This window comes from Amphibalanus amphitrite, unplaced genomic scaffold (genome assembly GCF_019059575.1).
Source record: "Amphibalanus amphitrite isolate SeventyFive unplaced genomic scaffold, NRLGWU_Aamphi_draft 001148F_arrow, whole genome shotgun sequence".
NCBI lineage: Eukaryota > Metazoa > Arthropoda > Thecostraca > Balanomorpha > Balanidae > Amphibalanus > Amphibalanus amphitrite.
This window is the reverse complement of record NW_024882642.1, coordinates 133,256-158,498: the sequence shown is the minus strand read 5'-3', so window position 1 is coordinate 158,498 and position 25,243 is coordinate 133,256. Positions and strand designations below refer to the sequence as shown.

Sequence of the window (25,243 nt, the reverse complement as noted above, 5' to 3'; positions counted from 1 at the left end):
TGAATGTCACACTTAAATATATTTCTATCTATAGCCACCTATGACCATTTTTGGCAGTGGCCATCTTTGGCTATGGCTATCTTATGGCCGTCTATCACCGTCTATAATTGCTTTTGACCTCCTATGGTCGCCTATGGTCGAACAACTGTGGCTGCCTATGATCTGTGGTCGCCTATGGTGGCCTTAAGCCACCTATGGCCACCTCTGGTCGCCTATGGTTGCCTATAATCGCCTATGGTCGCCCATGGTCGCGTATGACCGTCTATAGCCACCTATAGCCGCCTGTGCTCGCCTTTGGTCGTCTTTGGTCGCTGTGACTTCCTTTGGTCACCCATGGTCGAACGACTGTGGGCCTTGAACTGTGGCTGCCCATTGTCTATGGCCGCCTATGGCCGGACGGCGGTGGTGCTGCAGACGCAGTGAGCCCGCCGGAGTTCATCAGGTTCATGTCAACCCCACCCACCCCTCCTCTACTGCAGGACTGGTCCCACAGTATACGGCAGCGTGACGGTACGGTGGCCGATCCTCCAGTTAGACAGCTTTATGGAGGGATTTACATTGGCAAACCAGGAGAGCTGCCGGCACAGAGGGCAGGGCACAGTTGATGAATGGCTATAACCAACTGTGTCCACTGTCCGTGTCCACTGTCCAGCATACTTTATACACGAACTTGATCATAATAGGGACGCGGTCGGACAAAGACGGGAAAGAGAAACGATTGAGCTGCTTTTGAGCACAACTTAAGTGAAGGTATATTTCGCTGGAAAGAAAAGGTATATTTGCTGAACGGTATACTTGTGCTTCGGTTTGGGTTTTGGAGCACAACAAATCGTACATTTGTACCTATACCCTGATATACATGCTGATCTACAATAAATCTGATATACAATGCCTACACTAATATACACTGATACATACATGTCTAATATTCAAAATTCTTCTCGTAAATCTAAAGTAAGCAAGCTTCTCCTGTCTATATCTAATCGTCCAACGAGCTGATATAGACCATGCTTGATTTGCTACGAGAGCGGATCCCACTTATCAATTGTTGGCATCCAGCGACAGCTAAAATGTCCATATACGAATAGCAGAAATAACCGACCAGTATAACGCCTTTTGGGGCGACTAACGGAGCGAGCGAGAGGGTGGGCCTTGCACGTGCGAAATTGCGAGGGGGTACCTCCAACTGACTTGTGCACTGCACCCTACTAACTGGTCTTTAGCGATGTGCCAAATTTGGGCACAATCGGCCCAGCCGTTCTCGAGATCTGGAAGCGGCACCCTGCACGTGCGCACGTGCAAAATGGGTCCCAACTGACTTGTGCACGGCACCCTACTAACCGGTCCCTAACCGTGTACCAAATTTGAGCGCAATCGGTCGAGCCGTTCTCGAGATCTGGAAACGACCCCTGCACGTGCGCACGTGCAGCAGCACCCCAACTGTGGCACATGTATATGCAGTGCCTAGTGGGTGCCTACCTACATGCCAACTTTCAGCGCAATCGGCCAAGTAGTTACCGAGATATTGGGGCATTCCACGTCAAATCGAACAAAAATCGGCTGTTTTGCACCTTACCATAAGCGATTTCATTATAAATTTGTGAGCGAGTTCCTGTGTCGCCCCGGACATTACATTGATGTTTTTTGCACATTCTGACCACAGGTCTTCTAAATATAGGGCATCAAATTTTTACAAAATGTTGCATCTTTATATTTTTGAACGACCATAACTTTGGTTGTACTTGTTTGATTTGAATGAAATAAACCTTACTGTTTAGGTGATTTCTTAAGAATTTGTTTAGAATTGATCGACTTAAATATATGACCTTGAAATTTGCTTAACTCTGTTCTTAAGCACAAAAATTGAAATAGCAAAAAACACGCCACCTTCGATTTGGCTCATTTTCATATATTTTATTGCCTACCATATTCTTAACAACCTGTGAAAAAATTAGAGTGGGCCATTGATAAGTTTTGAAGAAAATAGCACATATGCAAACGTATGTTAGCACGCGCAGTGGAGGGGGAAGAGTGAATTTCGCCCCACCCCTCCTGTTTTTCGCCAATATCTCATAATATTGATGCGAAATTACTTATGGCTACCTGTCCAGAATTGAATTGCACATCTCATCGTGCAAGCAATAAGAAAATCGGTTCACAACAGTTCTAGTAATAGCGGTGTAAAGTGAACATCCTGTCGCCGCGGCGACTCGGCAGCCGGCGCCGACCGCTACGCGCCGCCTGAAGTGTAGACTGTGCCGGGACGGAACGGAACGGTTCCGTCTTTACATCGCGCTCCTTACCGCTGATTACGTTCGATTCGCGTCATATTTTGTGAGAAGACTAAGAAATGTACAGGCAATCTTATGGTGATATATAATACTGAACGAGGCCGGTGTAAATAAATTTTCAAGACCGAGGTCCTTACTGGATTTTTGAACGAGGCCGAAGGCCGAGTTCAAAAATCAGTAAGGACTGAGGTCTTGAAAATTTATCACCGGCCGAGTTTGGTATGTATTTTACTGTATGCCAACGATGCCAACGATAAATTTATTTTCTGGACCGAAGCTCTTAGCCGACTTAGGAACGAGAACATCCCAAAATGTTGGCTTAAGTGCATTCTGGTAATGCATTTTTGACCGTGGTCAATTTGCTTACACCAGTTATTACCACACCCCTCTGGCTAATGTATTTGAATAGACCAGGCATACAGTAAAAGAATTCTGAAAATAGGTTGGTAAACAATTGAAATATGAACGTGTAAACACAAAATTGTGACTGCTGCGTTTCCCGCGTCGGCCGATCCCGCCTCAGCCGGCGACATGTTACTCTTAGCAGGACTCTAACTGCCATATTTATTATCGGATTAACTAGAAATTCCCCATACATACTCAAAAATGTATGCTCTTTCGTATAGTGAAGATCAAAAGACGTGAAGATATCGTTGCCTGATAATGTTTTCGTTGAATTTATTTCATGATGCATTTCCACACGGCTCAAAATTCACCGCAAAATACCGTTTGCCTGAGACACTTTTACAATGGAACGTGAATGCTTGACTACGATGACTATGCATTTCCATTCTCGCAGAGTTTGGGATATCACTAATCAGCAATCATTCATTTCAGAAAGTGTACACAAGCAAGCATGTCTTGACTCTGTCTTTCAAGGTCACGCGCGGTTGCGTGATGTTGATGCATGAAAACGGCGTTTGCCGCGAAAGTTATGAATGGCCCACTCCAATTTTTTCACAGATGGTTAGGAACATTGTGACGGACATAATATGTAAAAATTACTCAAATCGAAGGTGGCGTGTTTTTTGCTATTTAAATTTTTTTGTTTTAATTCAAGGTCAAATGCATTTCAAGGTCACTTCAATTTAATTTTATAATTAAAAATCAAAGCCCTATCAATTGCCTACAAGACCCTGTTAATATCATTTTGATACCAGAAAAGGAACCAGAGTTATAAGCATTTAAAAAAATGATGTGTGGCATTTTTCGCTATATTCGATGACCTATATCTCGGCGATACGTTATCAAATTTCGAAAATATTACACGTAACTCAGTTTTGAACCATGCCCAGTCTGCCTACAAATTTTCAGAAAAATCGAAGGGGATGACGGATTCCGGTGTTTGATTTGACGTGGAATGCCCCTATTGCAACAATTACAAAAGTGACACCTCTTCGTTTTGCACGTGGCACGTGCATAAGGGGTCACCCACATGCATCGGGAATAGTCCAATACTTGGTAGAAGGAATGAAGCTACCCTACAAAAATTACCGCGTGTAAATCGGTCAAGTGGTTGCTGAGATATAAGCCTCGCAAAAGCGTGACCACGGCCGGCCGGCCGGCCGGCCGGCCGGCCGCTCATACTCAGAAATTTCCGTTAATCTAAGGAAAGACTACGCTCGCTTCGCTCGCTCCGTAATAAGGTCGACTCGGCGGTCGGACACCCTTCGTTACACCTGTGCGGGCCTCCAGTCATCGTAGACGGGATGACTGGAGGGTTCATCGGCCCGATAATTCCCCAACTCATTGTCTCAAGCAATTACTTCGCGTCACAAATCACATGAAACGTATGAAAGGCCAGTGTCCTCTGCAAAATTTGCGAGTCATGCACTCGAAATAAACCTGAGAGCACATTTTGGTCATTCGAACTCAGTCACCGCCACACTTGAACCGCGCCTGACTCCCCCTTCGTGCCTTTCCGGCTCGCGCCTGGACGACTATGGACGTGCGGCGGCGGTCCCGGCTGACCCCCCTCCCCCTCCCTCCCCCAGCTCACGTCTGAACGACTGTGGACGTGCTGGCGGCGGTCCCGGCTGACTCCCCCTCCCTCCCCCAGCTCGCGCCTGGACGACTCCCTGGACGTATCGGCAGCAGTGACGGCCCCAGAGCCCGGGCCGGACGTGCTCGAGGTGCAGATCGTGCCGCAGGACTCGTGGGCCGACACGACGGCCGTCACGGGCAACACGTCCGACGTGTCCACGTCAGTGGACGAGTTCCGAGTGCTGCACTCTCCGGAGAGGACTCTGCGCGCCCGCTGCCGCCGCCGGCTGCTGGCCGCGCTCGCCGGCTGTGTGTGTGGGTTCGCGCTGCTCTCCCCGGTGGTGATGGTAGTGCTGCCACGGGTGGGCGCGCTAGACCTCTCTCCATCTCAACTGCAGTGCGGCGCCGAGTGCGACGGAGCGCTGATCGCGTTCGCGTTCAAGCTGCTGATCCTGGTTGCGGGCGGGTGGGCGGTGTTCGTGCGGCCCGCGCGCGCCACCCTGCCGAGAGTGTTCGTGCTGCGTGCCGCAGTGCTGACGCTCACGTTTGTGTTCACGTTCAGCTACTGGCTGTTCTTCTTTGTGCGTGTGCTGGAGGAGCGGCACACGCTGCAGCTGTACACGCTGACCGTGTTCGCCGGCTCGCTGGTGGACACACTGCTGTGGACGCACTACCTGGCCGTGCTGCTGCTCGAACTGCGTCACGCGCAGCCGCAGTATGCCGTGCGCGTGGTGCGCAGTCCGGACGGTGAGTCGCGCCTGTACCCGCTGGGAGCGCTCAGCGTACAGCGCGCTGCTGCCTACGTGCTGGAGCGCTACTACGCCGACTTTGCCGTCTACAACCCGTACTTGGAGCGGCTGCCCACCAAGTCGGCCTCGAGGAAACCCAGCAGCGTCACCAGCTACAAGTTCTACGATGTGGACGGCTCGACGGCCGGCTCGACCGTGCAGGTGAGGAAGAGGGAAGGCCGGGGAAGGGAGGACCTGAAGGAGAGAGAGAGAGAGAGAGAGAGAGAGAGAGAGAGAGAGAGAGAGAGGGAGAGAGGGAGGGAGAGAGAGAGAGAGAGAGAGAGAGAGAGAGAGAGAGAGAGAGAGAGAGAGAGAGAGAGAGAGAGAGAGAGAGAGAGAGAGAGAGAGAGAGAGAGAGGAGGGAGGGAGGGAGGGAGGGGGAGGGAGGGAGGGAGGGAGGGAGAGAGGGAAAGAGAGAGGAGGAGAGGAGAGGGCTTATCTCGGCGGCTACCGGGTGAGGTCCCTCACATAATTCATCCCGGCTCATTTTTAGAATGATGTCATCCTCAGCGCTTATTATTGACTCAAGATGGGAGCGAGAGAAGAACAATGAACGGTCATGACATGTGTATAGAACGTATCTTGTATCTAAATAACGGCTAAATTGAAGGTGCAACGAACCGATCCGTACCTGCCTGTCTGGTGATCAGAGTCAATAACCGGTAACTAACCGCACATACTGCGGAGGTGGACTTTGTGTTAGCCAACACTGGGACAGGTTTTTCAGTCACTGCTGGTAAGCCTCATGGATCGCAAGGAGCCGAACTTCTCGTGTTATTACTTATTTGGTATTGACCTTGTAGTACTGACTTGAGGTGTCGATACATTGAAATTCCATTAAATCATTACTTCTACTATTATTGATTTGAGAACTGTGATGGACCGAAGCGCAAAAACCAAGCAATCCTTGTGTGCCATTCATGTGTGCTACATTGGCCGAACAATAGTCAATTATGACCAATTTGAGCGGTTTATGGATTGTTTTGAGACCGCGTGACCGCCAGCAATAACGAATAATTGTTTCTATGAGCACCCATTGGTCGGGGCCATGCCGGGATCCATCTATAGCGCTTTACGAGTGACGGCGTGGCCCCGGGGTTAATGAACTGTTCCGAGGCGGATCTCCGGATAACGTCCGTTTATGAACCATTCCAACGGATCGCCGACTATTACTTGCCTGCTCGCCCGGAGATCCAACAGATCACCCGTGAGCTACTATGGACGTCAAACCCCTTGAGACCCCACTTTTTTGCGATAATTTTTAAATGTGTCAACTCTCGTTGACAATATTCTGGCAATGTGTGCTTCAGAACCTGCCGAAACTTTTATTACTAAGGTATTTTGACGCCAAACGATTATTAAAGGTACTTCTCATTCACTCGTAATGTTAAATTTCACGGAACGAATCTGCTGTTTGGGTAGAGGCTACGCTCTCATGGGGCGGAGCCACGTAATGACGTCAGCGCTAAGCTCCGCCCTACCCCTCCGGCGCTCCTTGCCCGGCGACCGGTCACTCGCGTCTCTCGCTCCATTCAGGCTTGATGGTGGGCGGTAGCTGGTAGCGGTAGCGGGCGCTGGTAGATGGCATTTAGAGCAGATGGCGCTGGTGGCGGGGCTCGAGTGTGACCGAGCGCAAGCCTCTGCCCGGGCCTGAATTGACATTAACATTACGAGTGAATGAGAAGTACCTTCCATAATCGTTTGGCGTCAAAATACCTTAGTAATAAAAGTTTCGGCAGGTTCTGAAACATACATTGCCAGAATATTGTCAACGAAAGTTGACGCATTTAAAAATTATCGCAAAAAAGTGGGGTCTCAAGGGGTTTGACGTTCATAGTAGGCTGATTCGCTTAGACAATGAGTAAATGAAATAGCGACTCACTTCCTGGCAAGCGGAGCTTCAAATCTCTGTCAGATCCACGGAACTGCGGCTGTTATTGGGACTAGACCCTCGGGCAGCAGTCGTTCGGTTGCTGGTCGCTCCAGGGCAGGAGTACCGGCGACCCGTGCACCGTTCAGTGTCCATCAGCGGGTCGACCTTTGACCTCTCAGCTCACTCGCTGTCTCAGGGGCCAGCAAGATGGTCCGGTTGGTTGCACTGGCGCGGCTTCCCGCGAGTCCCAGTCGATCGGAATGTAATTGTTTCCGGAAGACTGAGCTGCCACAGCTGTCACAGTATAAAATAGAGCTGCCATAGCTGACAGCTGTCACCACAGAGCTGCAAAAGCATTTGTCAACAGAGCTGTCATTGCTGGCACAAGCAGACGGGCTGGCACATCCGTCAGTTGTCAACAAAGCCGTCATAGCCGTGATTTTCAGATAGAGCTCCCACAGCCGTCATAATTAGACGGAGCTGACACGGCGTGCATGATGAGATGGAGCTGCCACAGCTGTCATAGTTAGATGGAGCTTCAGCTGCCACACGCCACAGCCGTCATCTTTAGATGGAGCTGCCACAGCCGTCGCAAGAATATGAAGCTGCCACAGCCGATAAAAATATACGGAGCTGTCATAGTCGTCACTGTTAGACGGAGCTGCCACAGCCATTACAATTAGCTGCAGCTGTCTGTCCATGAATGAATGTCCATGTCACTAGCAGTTCATCTCCGATTCTAATTCCGGCCTGCAGTCTGCTGCCGTTGACCACCAGTTGACACGGAGGAATTTCGGTTACTGTATAGATAAGGACAGCACGAACATGGGCTCTCTTCTGTAAAACACGGGATTTCGTTTCCAGGTGTCCGGGGACTCGAGCTTAATTTACAAGTTATTTGATCGATCGGTATGGTCATGGGTTATGTTCAGCATTTTTCGAGGCGATCTGACGGTGAGCTGTGGACTCACGTCACTATTCTGGAATGGGTGCCGTTTATGTCTCTTATAGGTGTTCACCTGGGCCGTTCGAAAGATCAGGGAGCTAGTTTTCCCGTCTTCCCCCTGTCTGTACTTATTACGGAGCGAGCGAAGCGAGCGGACAGCGGAGTCTTACGTAGAATAACGGAAATTTCTGAGTATGAGCGGCCGGCCGGCCGGCCGTGGTCACGATTCTGCGACGCTTATATCTCAGCAACCACTTGACCGATTTACATGCGGTAATTTTTGTAGGGTAGCTTCATTCCTTCTACCAAGTATTGGACTATTCCCGATGCATGTGGGTGACCCCTTATGCACGTGCCACGTGCAAAACGAAGAGGTGTCAGTTTTGTCATTGTTGCAATATCTCGGTAACTACTTGGCCGATTGCGCTGAAAGTTGGCATGTAGGTAGGCACCCACTGGCCACTACTGTTAACGCCAGACGCCTTGAGACCCTAATTTTTCACGATTATTTTAAAATGCGTGGAATAATTTCAACCATATTTAGGAAATAGCTGTTTCAAGACCTGCCGAAACTTTTTCTTCAAGTACATTTTGTTGTCACTTAAATATTTGTGGCACTTGTCATTGACTCGTAATGTTAACTGTTTTTCCACCCTGGATAGAGGCTTTCATACGTCATATGACATTAGGCTCCGCCCACGACTGCAGCATTGACCCGTGCCCATCAGCGACCTCTGTACAAACGACACCCCTGCCATCTGTAAAGGACTATGAATTTCGATGACATTCACGTGCTATGAATCAATTGCAGCAGACCGTCAAGTAAATGTTAGGCTCTTGTTGACTCTTGAAAGGACCAAGAGGACCATCACTCCCCAACCTACTACTCACACGTGCTTCAAACAAACGTTAAGGATTCCTAACAAATACGATTGTCGATGTAGAATATCTGTTTGAAAAACGAGCGAGCCTTATGATGTGAAGCGAAGGCAATTAACTTATTATTGCGTTGTTGGATGGTTGCATAGCGATGTACAAATCGGCAGCTACTTGGTAACATCCAACATCCCATTATCGCATTATCTGCAACGCCATAGGCTTTAAATACAGGTGAATATTTCCTAAAGTTATATGCCATCTGCCCGACATTTGCAGCTTATAAAACTAAAACAAATATCAGCGAACATATCAGCATTGTACAAGCAATGCGCATTGAGCATTTATGGCTCTTCAGTCATCATGTCGCTCTTTGGGCACTGTCAGCCAAGACGTTACGCACAACTCCGCCGGCTCTCGGCACCACTCGACCGTCCCCGCTCCCCGCCACAGCGAGAGTGACCGCGCGCCGGCCCGAAACCGCCGCAGGCCAAGACCACAGAGGCGGGGCTTAGTTGTGACGTCATAACGTATCACAGACTGACTGGCGATAGCCTCTACACACCGGGTGAAAATCTTGCTCGAAATTTAACATTACGAGTCAATGAGAAGTGCCTGAAATATTGAAATGGCGATAAAATATCTAAATTGTAAAAGTTTCGGCAGGTCTTGAAACGGCCATATCCTGAGCTTCGTTGAAATTCCTCCACGCATTTAAAAATAATCGCGAAAAAATAGGGTCTCAAGGGGTCTGGCGTTAACAGTAGGCACTGCATATTCATGTGCCAGAGTTGGGGCGCTGCTGCACGTGCGCACGTGCAGGGGTCGTTTCCAGATCTCGAGAACGGCTGGACCGATTGCGCTCAAATTTGGTACACAGTTAGGGACCGGTTAGTAGGGTGCCGTGCACAAGTCAGTTGGGACCCATTTTGCACGTGCGCACGTGCAGGGTGCCGCTTCCAGATCTCGAGAACGGCTGGGCCGATTGTGCCCAAATTTGGCACATCGCTAGAGACCGGTTAGTAGGGTGCCGTGCACAAGTGAGTTGGAGGTAACCCCTCGCAATTTCGCACGTGCAAGGCCCACCCTCTCGCTCGCTCCGTTAGTCGCCCCAAAAGGCGTTATACTGGTGGAGTATGGACCACTTATCGGTTTATCGGAAAGACATACCTAAGGTTGCATGTTTCTGTCCAGACAGGTGCACACCTCGGTACATCCAAGAAGATTTGTCAACGAAAGGAGGCACAAATATCCCGGGTCATATTTCACTTGCAAATGTGACATTTTTCGGAAAGACAAACATGTGCTATCACATACACTTAATAAGTCTCGTGGGTCGTTACAAACATGAATAACATTAACATCAGCAGAACCGTGATTCATGCTCTACAAGCCGTGGTCAGAAGCGATTATTCTTCTGTTAGGTCTCCGGGCCGAATGCCCCGGCGGGGGGAAGCACCGCTCCTTTCCGGGGACGTGGTGCGGCTGCTTTGAAGTCTAGCCTGGAAACGTGCCGCCGCTCGTGGTCCTCTGGGCGGGTTTGTGGGCGAGGTGCTGGGCAGGGCAGACGGTGGACGCCAGACGATAGACGGCACGGAACTGGCCACAACGGCAGCTGTTCAGGCCAGTGGTCCTCTGGTTCACATCACAAAGCTCGGGAACCACTCGTGTATCGCAGTGGCAGCTCTACAACAATCATCAATCACTGAGCTAACTATGAGCTAATTGGTTTGTCATATTGTCGGCATAGTTAGTCAACAGACCGCGGTAGCGACAGCCTGCAGATATCCCAGCAAATTAGATCTACCGATATAATGTCTCACGAACCCACATCGTCATGTAAATGTGACAAATATAGCGACCCGTTATGACAAATAACAAGTAGCTCACCTTAGTTGGGCCGTTGGGCTAACAGCCTACTAACAGCTCATACTTTTACCGTATACTTATAAATTACCTTTTGACCCGCCCGGGTAATTTCAGTTCAGTGGCGGCGCGGCTTGGATTCTGACATAAGAGGCGGTAGCTCAATTGAACTGCGATCTAAAAGACAAGCATGAGCTGTAAATAGACGTCGTCTGTCTTTATCACGCTAAGCTGAGACCCGTAACTAGCGCCCAACTTACAGTCTCCTCACCCACCAGCCATGCCGTAAGTTGTGGTTTCGCCAGGACAAGGACCTCATGTCGGTCCAATGACGCTCATCAGTAGGCATGCGATCGTGCCAGCCGTGCGGACCCTCACGTGCGCCGGTTATTCATTGGTGGCATGCGGAACCTCTAAATCATGATCTCGAACCCGAATAAGACCCGGCCACCGTGGTATTGCCCGGTATTAGCATACGGCGAGCACGCTACGGCGGTTAGCTGTGGGTATACGTGTGGCCGAGTCGAACAGTTTGCTGACATCAGAGACAGGTAGTGATGCATCCAGTCACCATCGAATGCTTTTTATACCGACGGGCCTCATGGACCGTCTGTTTGTTATACCTAACCGATTGACGTCAATCACGAGACGCCAGTACCTACCTACAGATTTTGCTATGCCAGAGTGTTGCTTATGTTGCGCTTTGCTTATTCAAATAACCCGATGTGATTGAGTATGTGCTCACGTAGCCATTTTGCGGAAGATATATTACATTATCTTATAAGTTTGGTCGCTGCCTATTTCCTTTATCTTAAGTTTACCGGAAGACTTTCAGGCTCCATCATTACGCATGCTAAAAGATGGAACCCGACTAATGCGTTGTATTTAGAACCCTTGTATTTTAGGAGTCTTGCCTCGCCTGCCGACCCACCCCAGGCGCGACTACTTTATGGATCTGGAGTCTACAAATACCAAGGAAATGACTTATTAACTCATCCCCGGTATGCAAATGACCGAGCGACCGTAGCGCCCGGGGCTGAGGCGGTACCCTGCCGTGGTCGGCGGTCGCGGGCAGGGGTGACGCAGCCGCACGCGCTGGAGGGAATTCGGTGACTCAGCTCCAGTTTCAGAGATCATATAGAAGAGGGCTGCTTACTTATGCCTTGGCCATTGCAGCAAAGCATGCAGGGGAAACTGAAAGATGTGAATGATGTTTCATCACGCGATATTCGTCTCGTCGGCATGGTGTTATCTAGTCCTCAAATCTGAGCGAGTAACCCCGCCTTCTCTAACAAACGGCCCTGGCGCCTTCGTTTTGTAGGGAAATCTGATTACGGCTCTGTCCCGTTCAGACCTCGTTCAGGCGACTTTCCCTGTGGCCCTCAGCGACCCCCTCCACCGGCCCCACCCTGGCGACCCCGGCCGCTCACTCCCGAGCCCAAGTCTGTCGGTGTCTCGAGCGTGGTATTTCCGCTGCCTCTGGCGTCCACATACGGGGTGTCGAGCTGTGTCAGTCGCGAGCCGGCGGTATGCCCCGGGTCATCGCCGGGTGCCCGAGCTGACCCCTGTGGTCCACGGTGACGTGGGACTGGTGAGGAGCATCCGGGCCGGAGGCGTAGCCACGACGCATACCGGCACATGGGTGGTGGATTTGGCCTATGGAGCCGCACTGAAAAATAGTGTAGGTATTATGTGTTTATGGATGAATAGAGCTTAGCTTTTCTCTTAAAATGTTAGGAACGCACCATACGAGTTTGTTTCCCTCGTAAATTACCCTCGATGTTCAGTCTCACCCGACGCATTTGTAATTTGTTTATGATAAACAGAAATCGGCCGGTGTTTTTTTAAGGGTACGGATATTTTATCGGCATGCCTCTTGATCCACCGTTTAAAAGACAACACGGCCTCCCTTAAAGCCTTCCTTCATTCGGTTGCCCGTTACCTTCCCTGAGGCCAGCCTCTCTGACCACCCTCTGCCGCCCGTTTCAGACCCCTGCTCGGGTGCTGCCGGCCAGCCGGCGGAAGGACGGCTCCCACAACGAGCGCTTCCACGAGGAGTACGAGTACGAGCGGCGTGTGAAGAAGCGACGCTCCCGGCTGGTCACTGCTGCAGAGGAGGCGTTTACGCATATCAAACGGCTGCAGGACGAGCACGGTACGTTAGAGGGCATGGCGGATAGTTGCAATGTCTCCAGTGTATCAGATGCGCCCGGTGACACTAACGTGACATGTGTCTGAGACTGAGTAACGAGCGGTGAAGTGTGCATACCCTTCAATAGCTATTTTGTTACAAGTGTTGAGCTTTACGATCTTAAAAATGCATGTCAGTCGTCGGCTGTGGTCCTCAGACTCCCCCAATTGCTAGAGACCTGTGTATTATCATTCTCGCAAGGTATTTCGAACAAGTCACCAAATTTCTTGATAACCGATCGCCTGTCTGATTCGCCCCAGGTCCGGCGATGCCGATGGACCCGCACGAGGCAGCGCAGGCCATCTTCCCGACGATGGCCCGCCCGCTGCAGAAGTACCTGCGCGTCACCCGCCAGCAGCCGCGACACACCATGGAGGCGATCCTGGCGCACCTGGCGCAGTGTCTGGCGCACGACCTGGCGCCGCGCGCCTTCCTCGAGCGCTACCTGGCGCCGGCGCCAGTGCTGGAGTCGGAGCGCGAGCGGCGGCCGGTGCAGAGCTGGGCTCTGGTGAGCGAGACGCCGCTGTCCCGCGCCGCCGCTGACGGCGTGGTCTTCCAGTTGCGACAGCTGGATGTGTCGCTACTCTGCACCGTGGTGAAGCTGCCGCACTTCAACATCACAGAGGAGATCATAGACCCAAAGTGTAACAAGTTCGTGCTGCGGCTGAACAGTGAAACGTCCGTATAGCATGAGAAGGTTGTTGGTGTGTGTTTAGTGTGCTGGATCGGGTCTCCACTTCTCGTGCTTGTGACGGCGCAGAAGACTCGTCCAACTATGCAGCAAGAGTGCTGTGCAGAACACTCGGAACCACGGCAGCTCTCCCTCGCCCGGTGTGACATGACATGTTACTCGTGAAGTGTTTGTGCTCAACCGCCATTCCACCGTATGTTTATGACTGATGCTGTATTTTGGTCATTTGTAGTCACCTCTTACGGTGACGATTCCGTCCCATCCTGTTTATAGCATAACTGCGTGCCAGCTCGGCTCGGGAATCAGCTCGATAGCAGCGGAGCTGGTTATCTTCCAACGAGACAGTGCTTGGAAGACGAAAAGACGTGTTAGGGTGTGGCGGCTCGGTTTGCACAGCTGCGTTGCGACTGTTTGGGGTTCGTTATGTTCTCACGGAATCATAGGTCACGAGTGGACCCACTGGACGGTGTGAGGGTGCACCTCTGGAGGGATGACCCTGTCTTCCACTGGCTGACACCGTGGCTGGCGAGGGACCTCCCTCCGTGTTCCGACATATGTAATTGTTGCCGTCCGTTCGTACGATGTGTGTCAGCTTTGGAATTGGTGTGTAACTACGCGACATTTCACGTGGCCAAATGGTATTACGAATGTTTGCATCGAGTCTCAATCAACTACTGTTTTTTTATATTGTTACCTGGTTCGTGTGCGTTTTTTACCAATATAATTGCTCATTCTGTCAGAGAACGTCGAAATGTTGGATTCCTTGGCAGCCACGTCCGTTCCAATTGACCCAGCTTTTGAAGTTGCAGGACCCCAATCGTAACGCAAAAATAGCACACACATTCTGTTATCTTCACGGGGTAGATGAAATGTTTGCTTGCCTACACAAAACCCAACCACAGGAAGTATGCGAGAACGCCTATCAGCACAGCGCACAAGCCAAGCCAAGATTAAATGTATGTATTATACATGAACGGCGAGGTAACATCCATCTGAGACAAAATATCCACCGCCACTGCAACGGTCTCGATAAGCTCTGACGCGGTCGCGCCGGGACTAGTACATACGTCTAGACAGCTCTCCCCATATCTCTGCGTATCACGAGTGGTCCTGGACATTTCTCTCACTCTCTCTGCAGCTATCCAGGAGTCCAACAGGAGTCGGCGCGAGTCATTGAACGTATAGTCACCTCAGCGCGCTCTGCACAACTCAGAGAGGAGCCTACCGTCACCAACCTGCACCTGAACACATGGAAGCATTGGCGGGCAGTGCTGGCGGCCCAGGAAAAGAAAAGGGAAGAAAGGAGAATGGAGGAAGGGGGAGAAGACAAGTGAGTAAGAGACGGGAGGTGAGGACAGGAAATGGCAGAGGATATTAAAGAGGAGAGGAAAGACGCAGGATATGAAGTAGAACAGAGAAGATCAGAAAAGATAGTAGAGGGGAGGAAAGAACTAAAAAGGAGAGCAGAGGAAAGAACGGGAGGGAAGAAAAGAGTGGAACACTGAACAGACCATATTTTGATGAACAGTGTGGGCCGGAGCAATTTCAGTCGAGGGTCAGTCGAACATCCCGCCGCTGATGGACGCTAGACGGAGCCAGCCACCTGAGTTTGGTCAGTACCGCGACAGTCGGCAGCGCAGGGATCCGAGAGGCCCGCGCAGGGCAGATCGAGAGCCAGCTAACGATACCCACAACCACAGGAGATGGGGATGGGCCGCAACATAATTACAATCCTCCTTTGACAGAACGGCTCCGCCTGAAGCTGATGACATCGAAACAATCACCCGAGTACGATTCATACAGGTCGACGGCTTGAACAAGTAACATGTGACGACGGAAGATGTGTCAGGTCGACCGAAACAATAATCACGCGAGTCACTTCGAGCACAAGAGTGTAGCATACGTCCTGCACTATTTGAACGACACGGCAGTCTCCGTACAGCAGGGAAGGGACACAACGGACCGGATGAACCCGCTACTCTTCACTGAAAGTCGCCCCGGGCACACCGGGTCAAGTCAGGTCAGGTCATTCACCCAGGGATCCGGAGGGGTCATCCGATATCTGACCGTGAACACACGGGATTGCCCTGACACGCGTCATCACGACACTAATCTGATGCAGATCGTGTCAGATCGAGCACATCGCCGACACAAGACTCACTGACACACGCCCCGTGTCACTGACACAAGGTCCGTGTCACTGACACAAGGTCCGTGTCACTCTGACAAACATAACTGACACACGACCGCGCACCTCTGGCCGCACATAACACTCTATCCACCAATCCCATAACAGATAACAATAACAAAGTCGGTTTGGCCGCAGTGATGGCCCAGGGAGTGCGGCGGGCGTTCGGTCACGCACAGCCTCGCTCCTCACTGGGAGCGTCGCCGGCGACTGAATACCGCGACACAGTGCCGATAGTCCACCCGGCGCGCACCAACCAGGAGATATGACACACAGTAATCACATGGAAAACGAGCGGCGCGGCACGGTGCCACACAGATATGGCACATCAACGGAGCACGTCCTTCCTACGGCATTTCTCACAGACAGCTCGGCAAAAATAGCGCTCCTCCTCTGCCAACAGCCTACTCCTGACCCGAACAACTCACACAGCGCGCTCACAGGTCTCGAAACAGCTCTCAATAATATCAGCGTGACCGGCCGCGGCCTTCCGAGCGAACCAACCCTCACTGACAGTCACCAGCCCCCAGTCCACCGACCAGCCGACTGGCTGGTAACACCTAGAAGACCATCGGACCGGACCGGACCAACACTGACCAGCAGACCACCGGACCAGCGGTCCGGCGGCGACGCTCACTACCACGCCCTGTTCACGTACTCGTTGAGTATGTTTCTCGCGATCTGGATATCGTTTTGTGAGATGGTGAGCGCACGCAGAACAGCCCGCTGCGAGTATCCCTCTGCCGATAGCTGGGCCAGGTGATCCAGGCGTAGGTTCTCGTACGATATGCTCACGTCCGTCTCCTTACTGAAAACACACAGTGAGCGGTTAGTAAAGGCACAAGGAAATACCGGGACTTGATAACATAGCGAATGGATCGCAGGCTTGTGAATTAACTGTTTCATGAGGCAATATATAAAACGGTGCATTTTTCAAACAAGCAGAAATGTCGATAACCGCAAGCTGTTTGAAAATTGACGAACACTTTTCGTTAGAATTGCGTTGTTCAATTGATAGCTCATCTCTACTACGCCCACCAAGCGTCATCTTGTCTCGGGATATGAAATGACTGAGAGTGCTATGACACCGACGGGCTGCGGCAGCGCGATATGATTCCACCAAGGGAACCGGGATCAGCTACTGAGAAGACTCGGCTAGCCAGGCTCTTACCCTGGTGAGACACTTACCCGGGACTCGGAAGCACGGGCGCTGGCGCGGAGGAGGGGACGGGCGAGGGGGCCGCCGGCGGGGGTGTCCTTTTCCTCCCTGTCTGCTGCTGCGCCGCCACTGCACACACGCGCGGTGCTGAAAACGGAAACATGAAAATCACTGCCGGGTCCAATTCTTAGTAGATAAGCTTGAATGAACTGTGCTAAACAGAACGTCTGAGAAGTGCCTCCTTTTATGATCAGAGTGGAGGCTTAGAAATCCGATAAACACTTCATTATGTGGCGCACATGCATTATGTCGCAGGGAATTAGCGAGGAAGTGCTGAAAAAACGGCGTCAAAGAATCGAAGAGCGTTTAAATGGAGAACATTCATAGGCCCAGGCGCCTGAGTATCTAGCCCCGAGGCATCAGGGAAACCCGCCAACCCATCGAGTCCGCCCAGTCCACCGAGTCGTTACCCCGTTCCCGCCGTGCCCTCTCCACTCACGCAGCGGCGTGCCGAGATTGGCGTTCTGGTAGTCGTGTGCAGGCAGCCACAGCTCGGGCGGGGACGGCGGCCGCGGCAGGTCTGGCTGCGGTACTGGCAGCGGCGCCAGCGTCTGGGGCGGTGGCGGCGGTGGAGGCGGCGGAGGCGGGGGCGGGGGCGGAGGGGGTGGAGGGGGCGGCGGCGGCGGCGCCAGAGGACAGGAGTGCCGATGAGCGGCGGTTGACGAGGCCGGGGCCGGCTCAGTCGCCGCCGTGTGGCAGGCTCGGGGCGCGGGGATCGGCGTCTTCAGGACCACCGCGCCCGCCGGCGGCTCCCGCACCTCAGCCGCGGCCGTCTCGGCGGGGGCGGGGGCGGCTATGGGCGGCGGCAGCGGCGGCGGGCTGGGCTCCGGCGTGGCCCACGGACTGGGCCGAGGACTGGGCTCCCGACCCGGCCGCGGCGGCGGGCTAGGCTCGGGAGTGAGTCGGAACGGAGGGTTGGGCCGCCCCGGCGCTCGCGGCGGCAGGCACGGGTCACCAGAGGAGGCCACCAGCGACGAGGTGGAGCCGAACGCCCGCTCATGCTCCGACCGACCACCTGTCGACGTGAGTTTGGTCAGTGGCCGACGACAAACAGCAAAGAAGAGGTGGGGAAAGCGTGATAGATGGCCATGACAGCCGACGACTGACGGTCTCAAACATGAAATCAACGAGTACAGCAGCATGAGGCTCCTTGATCCATAATGTTACTCAATGTTCCGTGCGAAGGGGGAACAAGTAACAGTTCAATATTAATTGAGCGTATACCGTCCCCTCTATACTTACCGGGATGTAGCCGTGTGAGCACCACGTCAGTCGGGTCGCGCTGCTCCGTCCTACACGACTCCTGGCCGCCCGAACACAGCTGGTGCGAACTGCGGGCAGGAGACGCAAGGAAATGACTCAAATTCGAAGCGCACCTTCATCGTGCGAAACAACAAACAGTACGGGTGACCCAATGAATCTATACCGTGCAAGCTATAGTATTGCATACGAAATAACACACGTCATTTGCACAAAAAAAAAACACCACCGAAAACACCATCATTGTCAAGACTAGGGCATTAACGAGAGAGAACAATGCTGCAGCAATTACGACGGAAGATCAAACACCAAGTTCCTGGGTAACTGGGCTTATATTATTGTCAAGACTAGAGCAGCTGAAAAGTCACTCGACCACTCAGTACCATAGATAAACCCTGACTAACATAAACAACCAGTGACCTAGAAGTGAGTTATGATCTATAACGTCCCACTGACCTGGGATCCCCCACCAGAGCCCCCACTGACCTCCGTGACCTGACGAGGCCGTGACCGGGCCGCGGCGGCAGCGGCGGCGCCCGCAGCAGGTCAGTATCGGCCCGTACCACGGGGCGTCCCTCCGGCGGCCGGGGCCGGCCCGGCGCGGGAGGCGACTCGTCCTCACTCTGAGAGACGACCGGCAGACAAAGCTGGTCACAGAGGGTAGTTACAGCAAGATGGGGACACGAGGATACGATATATTGTGAAGCCGGGGTCTGAGACTGCCCGGACAGGCCGCTGACAATGTTAGAGTATGACCACTGACCAAAGCTCGACTGGCAACAGCTTCCAGCGATGCCTGCCCCGATAAAACATTTTTAGCCTTTCACAGTAAACAATGATTCATAAGGAAATTATACACGTTTGCTTTGTTGGATTACCAATAGCAAGTAAAATTCAGCTGAACCGACAAAAGACGTGAACGACATTTATATGATACACAGAAACAACTGCTAGACAATGCTGAACAAATCAGATTAGCTGAAGAAATAAACTACGAATTAGAGAATAAAGTAGAACAACTGAATGACACAGACAGAATACACGTAATACAGTGATAATAATCTAATGAAAGGCTGTGTAAAATTTAAATGGCATACTCGCATGTTCCCCAAACTTAAACGCATCAGCCACACTAGTCCATTGATGCCAAATAAACAATACATGTTCAGCAAAAGCCGCCGGCGTCAGGCGGCGCACCCATGTTAGTGAAAAGCGAAGCACGTCAGGGATAGGGTGGAAGTGGTTAATGGTTATAGCTCACCTTGTGGGACAGCACACGAAGCACCAGCAGCGGCCAAAAGCAGCGACGAACAGACCGCACTAGACTCACAGCCCGCGTCAAAGCGACGAATGCCAAGCGGCTTGGAAATTGACCAGCTTCAACGCTAAAACTACGGTCAACAATAGCTTAATCGCAATAGTAACTACTAACAGCTGTTCAATCGGTACTATGTACAGTTGTGGGAAGCTCACATGGTTGGATTCAGACAAGTGACGTGAAACCAGCATATTTATCCACTATTCACTTTATTGCAGGGCATACACGTTCATTTCCAGAGAACGTTTTGGAATCATGTTGAAATATTACGGCTTAGGGACTTCAGTTGTTCCTTAAAGATCAATATTGTTCAAAGGTGACAAATCAGAAACCAAGTCCCAACGGACCTGAGCAGATGGTGTGTGTTAGAGCTAGAGACTTTACCCAATAAAATCAAAAGCCTTGTGAGTGTGACAAGCATAAAATGTGAAGAAAAAAAACACTGACAATTTCCAACGACCACAGTTGAAGAAGGCAACTATTCATAAACAAAGCAAATACATTATCAAACGTCCAAAACAAAACAGCAATCAGAAGACAAGCAAACGCACTACGCATGGCATAAAATACGCGACCAGCTGGTAACACACGTGTTACCAGCTGGTAACACACGTGGGTGCTACGTGTAGCACCCAGGTAACCATGCCTCATACGCACACAATCAATTTCTAACAATCAAACATCATGCACTTGATATCACGGGACACAGATGGAAGGAAAAGCACGCCGGCGAACGGAACACCATAAGCGGCAGCGGTAGCAGCGCGCGCGGCCAGCGGGGCAGCAAGCAAGCGGTCAGACTGGGGCGCCACGCAGCGGCCGAGTGGCCAGCTTTAGTTGCGGCACCGGTCGCCAGGCAGCGCTAGCGGCGGTTCATGCGCGTACCTCGGCCGGACTGGCGGCGGACGGGGGAGGCGGTCGCGGCGGCGGCGGCGGCTGGGGGTCACGCTGGACGCTGCGGACCCGCGGCCGCGCCCGGCCCGGCTCGAAGGCGTCTACGACAATCTGTTCGGTACCGCGGATCTCGGCACGGCAGAACGGGCAGCTCTGGCCGTCAGAGTCCTGCGGCAGAGGGCCGGGGGGTCACAGGGCGGGTACAGCACACATAGGTGTCACACAGGGACCGGGTACAGGTCATCGGAACGGCCGGCCGTATCGCACGGTCGTCACTCGCCAGTGACCACATGACAGGGTACGGTAGATATCCACGGATGCGGTCACAGACGGCTTGGCCGCATCACCGCACCTTGCCCGAGCTTCCAAGAACACCACAGCCTAGAATGGAAGCACAACAACACCAGTCCAACGCAGCGTCTGCGCCTTTATGTGACTAAAGGAGCCACCGAACAGTGAACTGTATGTGTATAGTCGCAAAATAGTTACTTGGAAATGCTATAAATGGACGCCAATCAGTAGCGGGCTCTCAGAGCTGACAGAGCAACGTCCGCTACCTTTTTACAGCGATCGGCGTCCTGTCTTCTCTGATCATCCCCACTCAACAGCTTCTTGGAAAGACGCACATAAGAAAATCGCAAAATAAGTTATATAATGCAGAGAGCAGGGAAACCAGCGAACGCCAATCGAACGTGTCGCAAATAATACTTGACAGGTCGCCTTGTAAAGAGGTGAGCCTGAGGTCACTGCCACTAGGAACAGAGCCTTGCTAGGAACAACCCGGCTAAGACATCTTCGGTCGGACTTTCACTCAGAAGTCAGGCCCACATCCAGCCCAGACCTTCCCACCCATCCGTGAAAGCCATAGCTTAAATCTATCAGGCTCTCATCCGGCCTAGACTCTCCTGCCGAGCTCACACCTAGTCTATTCCCTCTCATTCTTGATCGTAGCTAGTCCAAACTCTCACTACAGCTAGCATCCAGCCCAGACTCTTTCACCCAGGCCCACACCCAAGCCCAGACCTTCCCACACATCCGATCCCACCCGGGCGCAGCATCATTAAAGATCCGTGTACTGATCCGGGAATGGAAGCCACCAAACTAATTTGTTTGCCGGCGCTCCTATTGACCCACACGGCTTCTCTTTGCGATTGTGGTGCGCTGCAGGCTGGTTATTAGGCGTCCGAGAGGTTCACGGTTGATTGAACGGGTTGCCAGGCAACGTATCCGAGTCAGCTACTGTGGCGATACAGCTCCGGCGACTGGCCGACGGACCGAGAGAAGACGGATGCACCCAGGATGTACCCGGATTGGAGACGGAGCTGGCGTGATGATCAAAGAGGGAGGAAGGGAGGGGAGGGAGATAGAGAGGAAGGATGGGAGGAGAAGAAAAGGGAGAGAGAGAGAAGAGAGGGAGATGAGAGAGTGGGAGAGGAGGAAAGGGACAGGGAGCAGTAACAAAAATCACAGCTTACGCGGATGCTTGGATGCGCGTAAGCGCATCTGGGGGCATAGTTAAAATTATCTATTAAATCATCAATTAAATCATCATAGTCAAAATCATCAAACGAGGCCGAACAATTTAGCTCTTTTCAGTTATAACTGACCTTACACAAACAGCGGTTTAATTAATTCTGAAATGTTCGGAAGATCTTGACTGCAATAGTTGATCGTCGAAACAGTATCGCTACATCCATCTCATGTGATACAGCTAGTATCGAAATAATCCTCAGGAGCACGGTCGTTCTGACTATGGGAACAAATGATGTCAGCAAATAGTGGGCCAGAGAGCAAGGAAATCGCACGAGCCGACCACGCCCGAGACAGATAATGTGCCGCTCTTTCACCCTGTGGGGACCATATTGCAAAATGTCCGCAGAACGACATCCATTTACCCCGCGATTCATAACGCCACCCATTTATTTCAGTGGCTGTCATCCTGCCGACGATAAATTGCCAACTTTGGTAGCAGCCACTAAATGAGTTGTTACATTGTGTCACTAAATGAGCTAATGCATTATGCAAGAAGAGTTGCATATGCCACACGACCAGGATGGACCAGGTTATCTTTAACTCTGTAGCTACCTTCATCTTCTAGCGACATCAAGAGCGTACCGCGGACAATTCTGACAATTGTATCAGAAGCTTCAGTCCACCATGCTTGCGCATTATTCCTCGGCCCTTGTATCAGCCCATTCCGGCCCATTTCCGGAGTCAAGATAAGCCAGTGTTCTTTTACCTCGTTATTTTACCACAACGAGAGCATGGCGACAGTCAGGTCGGGCGAATCGCCCGCGGCCAGCTCAGCCTTCGCCAATCAGCGAGAAACAGCAAGCTGCCCCGCGGGGGGAGATGATAGATCCAATCTCAGCAGAAAAATTGAGGAAAAGCGTCAATCCCTCCGATAGGAGAGGAACAGCGAACTAAGAGAGGACGGGACGCCTCGAACTAATGAGGGTAACGGCGCAACCGGAGAAGGAGGGATGAATGAGAGGATGGGGTATTCTCGGCAGGAGCACAGACGCCACTCCCCAGTGGGGCTAGGAGAGATGGGGCGCCGCTCCCGGTAGGTAGGGGGGAGAGGAGAGATGGGGCGTCGCTCCCGACGGAGTCCAATCGTCACGGAGAGACGGCCTAACAGGCGGAGGAGGAGGCGGCGCGGCACGCACCCGGACGCCGCGGGCCGCTCGTTGCTAGGCAACTGGTCGATCGGACGTGGGCGCCCCACAGGAGAGCCCGACTCCTCAATGTCGGCGACACGCGCGGAGGCGAACACACGCAGAAGAGCTGTCTGGTACCGAGAGAGGAGATATACTATACCAGCTCTGTGTCGGCGGTTCCATGCCAGATCCCTGAGAGGGTCTCCAGAGGGCGAGCGGCCTCCGTGTAATGGCTCCTCGTACCCGGAACGAAGGTTCAATTACTGGTTTGCTACGGGAGATAGCTTCATGTGATCCAAGCCTCACGGAACACGCACCTGGCCAGACGCTGCCCCGAGGGAGAGGCGGTGGAAGGGCGCATTACAGATTACATGGCACGGTAGGCGGACGGGCAGGCAAGACACAGGGGCGGGAAGGCAGGCACGCAACATGTGATGTTGGTCTCGAGATAAGGAGCCAGCTACACAGCAGTCTAAATCACCAGGAAGCTTCAATATAGTTCTGACTCATCTGGATCACAAGATACGAGTATATGTTTGGCATAAAAAGTTCATATGTGTTGAAAATCGACCTAAGGTGATCACGACACCAACCAAAGTTTGCTGCCAAAGAAGAGACACGTTTGGTAATATTTCCAGCTTCGCCGAACGCTCCTAAGTCATTTTAACAATGACAACTGACCAGCAGCTGTACCAGGTTGTCCAGGTTGAGTGGCAAAGGCAAACTAGCCCTGCCAGTAATCGTCACGTCATGAAAACAGGATCAATGCAATCAAGTGGCCACCACACCCCGGTAGTCCGTTTTTTACTATGAAGAATCCCCGTTTATTGGCCGGGGCGATGAGCTGGCTGGATTTACAGCGCCGTAATATCTGCCAGGCTGGCTTTATGATGCGCCGTGAGAGCCACTGGCGCGCTAGAACTGTTCACGGCCGGCAGAAGCATTGAGTTGCTAGATCCCCAATGAATGCGACAGAGATGATTGATAGACCTAAACCCCAGTAACTGCAAAATATACTGACAATCATTGATGCCTGAGTACTTCACCCAGCAGTCTCATCGTTCAGCGAACGCATATCTAGCATGGCGTACAACAAAACTGGCATTAAACACAAGACATGATAAAGCGGCAATGACACACAGCCTTCCTAGTTCCCACAGTGGGTCACTTGAGTCATTAGACTTCAAGCTGAGCATCGCCCTCGCGCGCGATAAAACACAAAGATAGGAATAGACTCAATGAAAGGGGCGACGATTACACTGTGCTGTTTTTTCTTTTACCTGTAGACACCTCTCAAGTCTTAGAATAAGGCAACATAATCAAGTTACCCAGCCAATATCAGGACTCAAAAAAAATGTTGCTGAATTCTCACCGACATTTTGAAGGAATGAACTGGAATCCGTCTCAGGTCTCACATGCAGCGCTAAATTGGCCCACCAGTGTCTCACGCGCAGTGCTCAGTCGTTGCCTCAGTGCCTCACCTGCCATGACTGGAGACAGGGCGTGCAGAGCAGGTGACCGCACGGCTCGATCTTGATGTCCTTGTCGTTCTCGGCGCAGATCTTACAGAGCTGGAACGTGCTGCCCATCTCACAGTACAGCTCGTATTGCTCTCGCGTCACCTGTCGGAGAGGCAAAGAGACGGCATGAGTTAAAGGCAACGAGACGGCAATGAGCTAATGGCCATGAAACAGCGATGAGCAATCGACGAGGCGGTAATGACTTAACCCGCGCCCCGTAGGGCTACCGGCGGACCCTACCAGCCGTAGGGGAGGGGCCGTTTCGGCCCCCCCCTAAGATCTCGGAAATTTACCGGCCGATTTTCAAAATTCAAACGGCGTTGGATAGCCCCACCCGGGAACTACCTTGTGACCAAATTTCATTGACCTAGGTCAAACCGATGACGTCACAGGTCAGGTCAAAGGTCAGATTTTCACCGTTCACAGGCATTTCAAGAAATGTGTTGTGAAATCGAGTAAATTGGTAAGTTATTGAAAACCATCGATGGTACATTGTTCGTCAAACACATACTTTGCTATCTGAGGTCACTGATACCAGGTCAGGTCACAGCGAGGTCAGGTCACCGGGGGTCACAATATGAAGGTGTCGTGTGATACATGTTTTATGGTCCATTTTACATGGCAAATGCGATTATGCGGGTCAGGCAGCCTTTGGAGCCAGCTTAGGTCACGTTTTGGT

General features: G+C 51.9%; 2 protein-coding genes across 3 annotated transcripts in view; one reads left to right on the top strand and one right to left on the bottom strand.

The window, feature by feature from the left end:
• The window catches only part of LOC122370592 (vang-like protein 2-B), a 41,569-nt gene extending 27,312 nt beyond the window's left edge, over window positions 1-14,257 (top strand). The window contains exons 3-6 of one of the 2 annotated variants that reach the window (XM_043346297.1): window positions 4,351-4,515; window positions 4,561-5,224; window positions 12,613-12,778; window positions 13,075-14,257. In XM_043346297.1, coding sequence (XP_043202232.1) covers window positions 4,351-4,515; window positions 4,561-5,224; window positions 12,613-12,778; window positions 13,075-13,502 — 1,423 coding nt within the window. In that variant the 3' untranslated portion in view covers window positions 13,503-14,257. Of the gene's footprint in view, window positions 1-4,350; window positions 5,225-12,612; window positions 12,779-13,074 lie in introns of both variants that reach the window. The other variant, XM_043346296.1, reaches the window with a different exon arrangement.
• A 193-nt stretch (window positions 14,258-14,450) lies between these two features.
• The window catches only part of LOC122370602 (E3 ubiquitin-protein ligase CBL-B-like), a 63,052-nt gene continuing 52,259 nt past the window's right edge, over window positions 14,451-25,243 (bottom strand). Inside the window, exons 6-12 of the mRNA XM_043346329.1 lie at window positions 24,526-24,666; window positions 20,376-20,552; window positions 18,659-18,795; window positions 18,155-18,243; window positions 17,352-17,927; window positions 16,882-16,999; window positions 14,451-16,501 (exon numbers count right to left, since the gene is read on the bottom strand). Coding sequence (XP_043202264.1) covers window positions 16,330-16,501; window positions 16,882-16,999; window positions 17,352-17,927; window positions 18,155-18,243; window positions 18,659-18,795; window positions 20,376-20,552; window positions 24,526-24,666 — 1,410 coding nt within the window. The 3' untranslated portion in view covers window positions 14,451-16,329. The remainder of the gene's footprint in view (window positions 16,502-16,881; window positions 17,000-17,351; window positions 17,928-18,154; window positions 18,244-18,658; window positions 18,796-20,375; window positions 20,553-24,525; window positions 24,667-25,243) is intronic.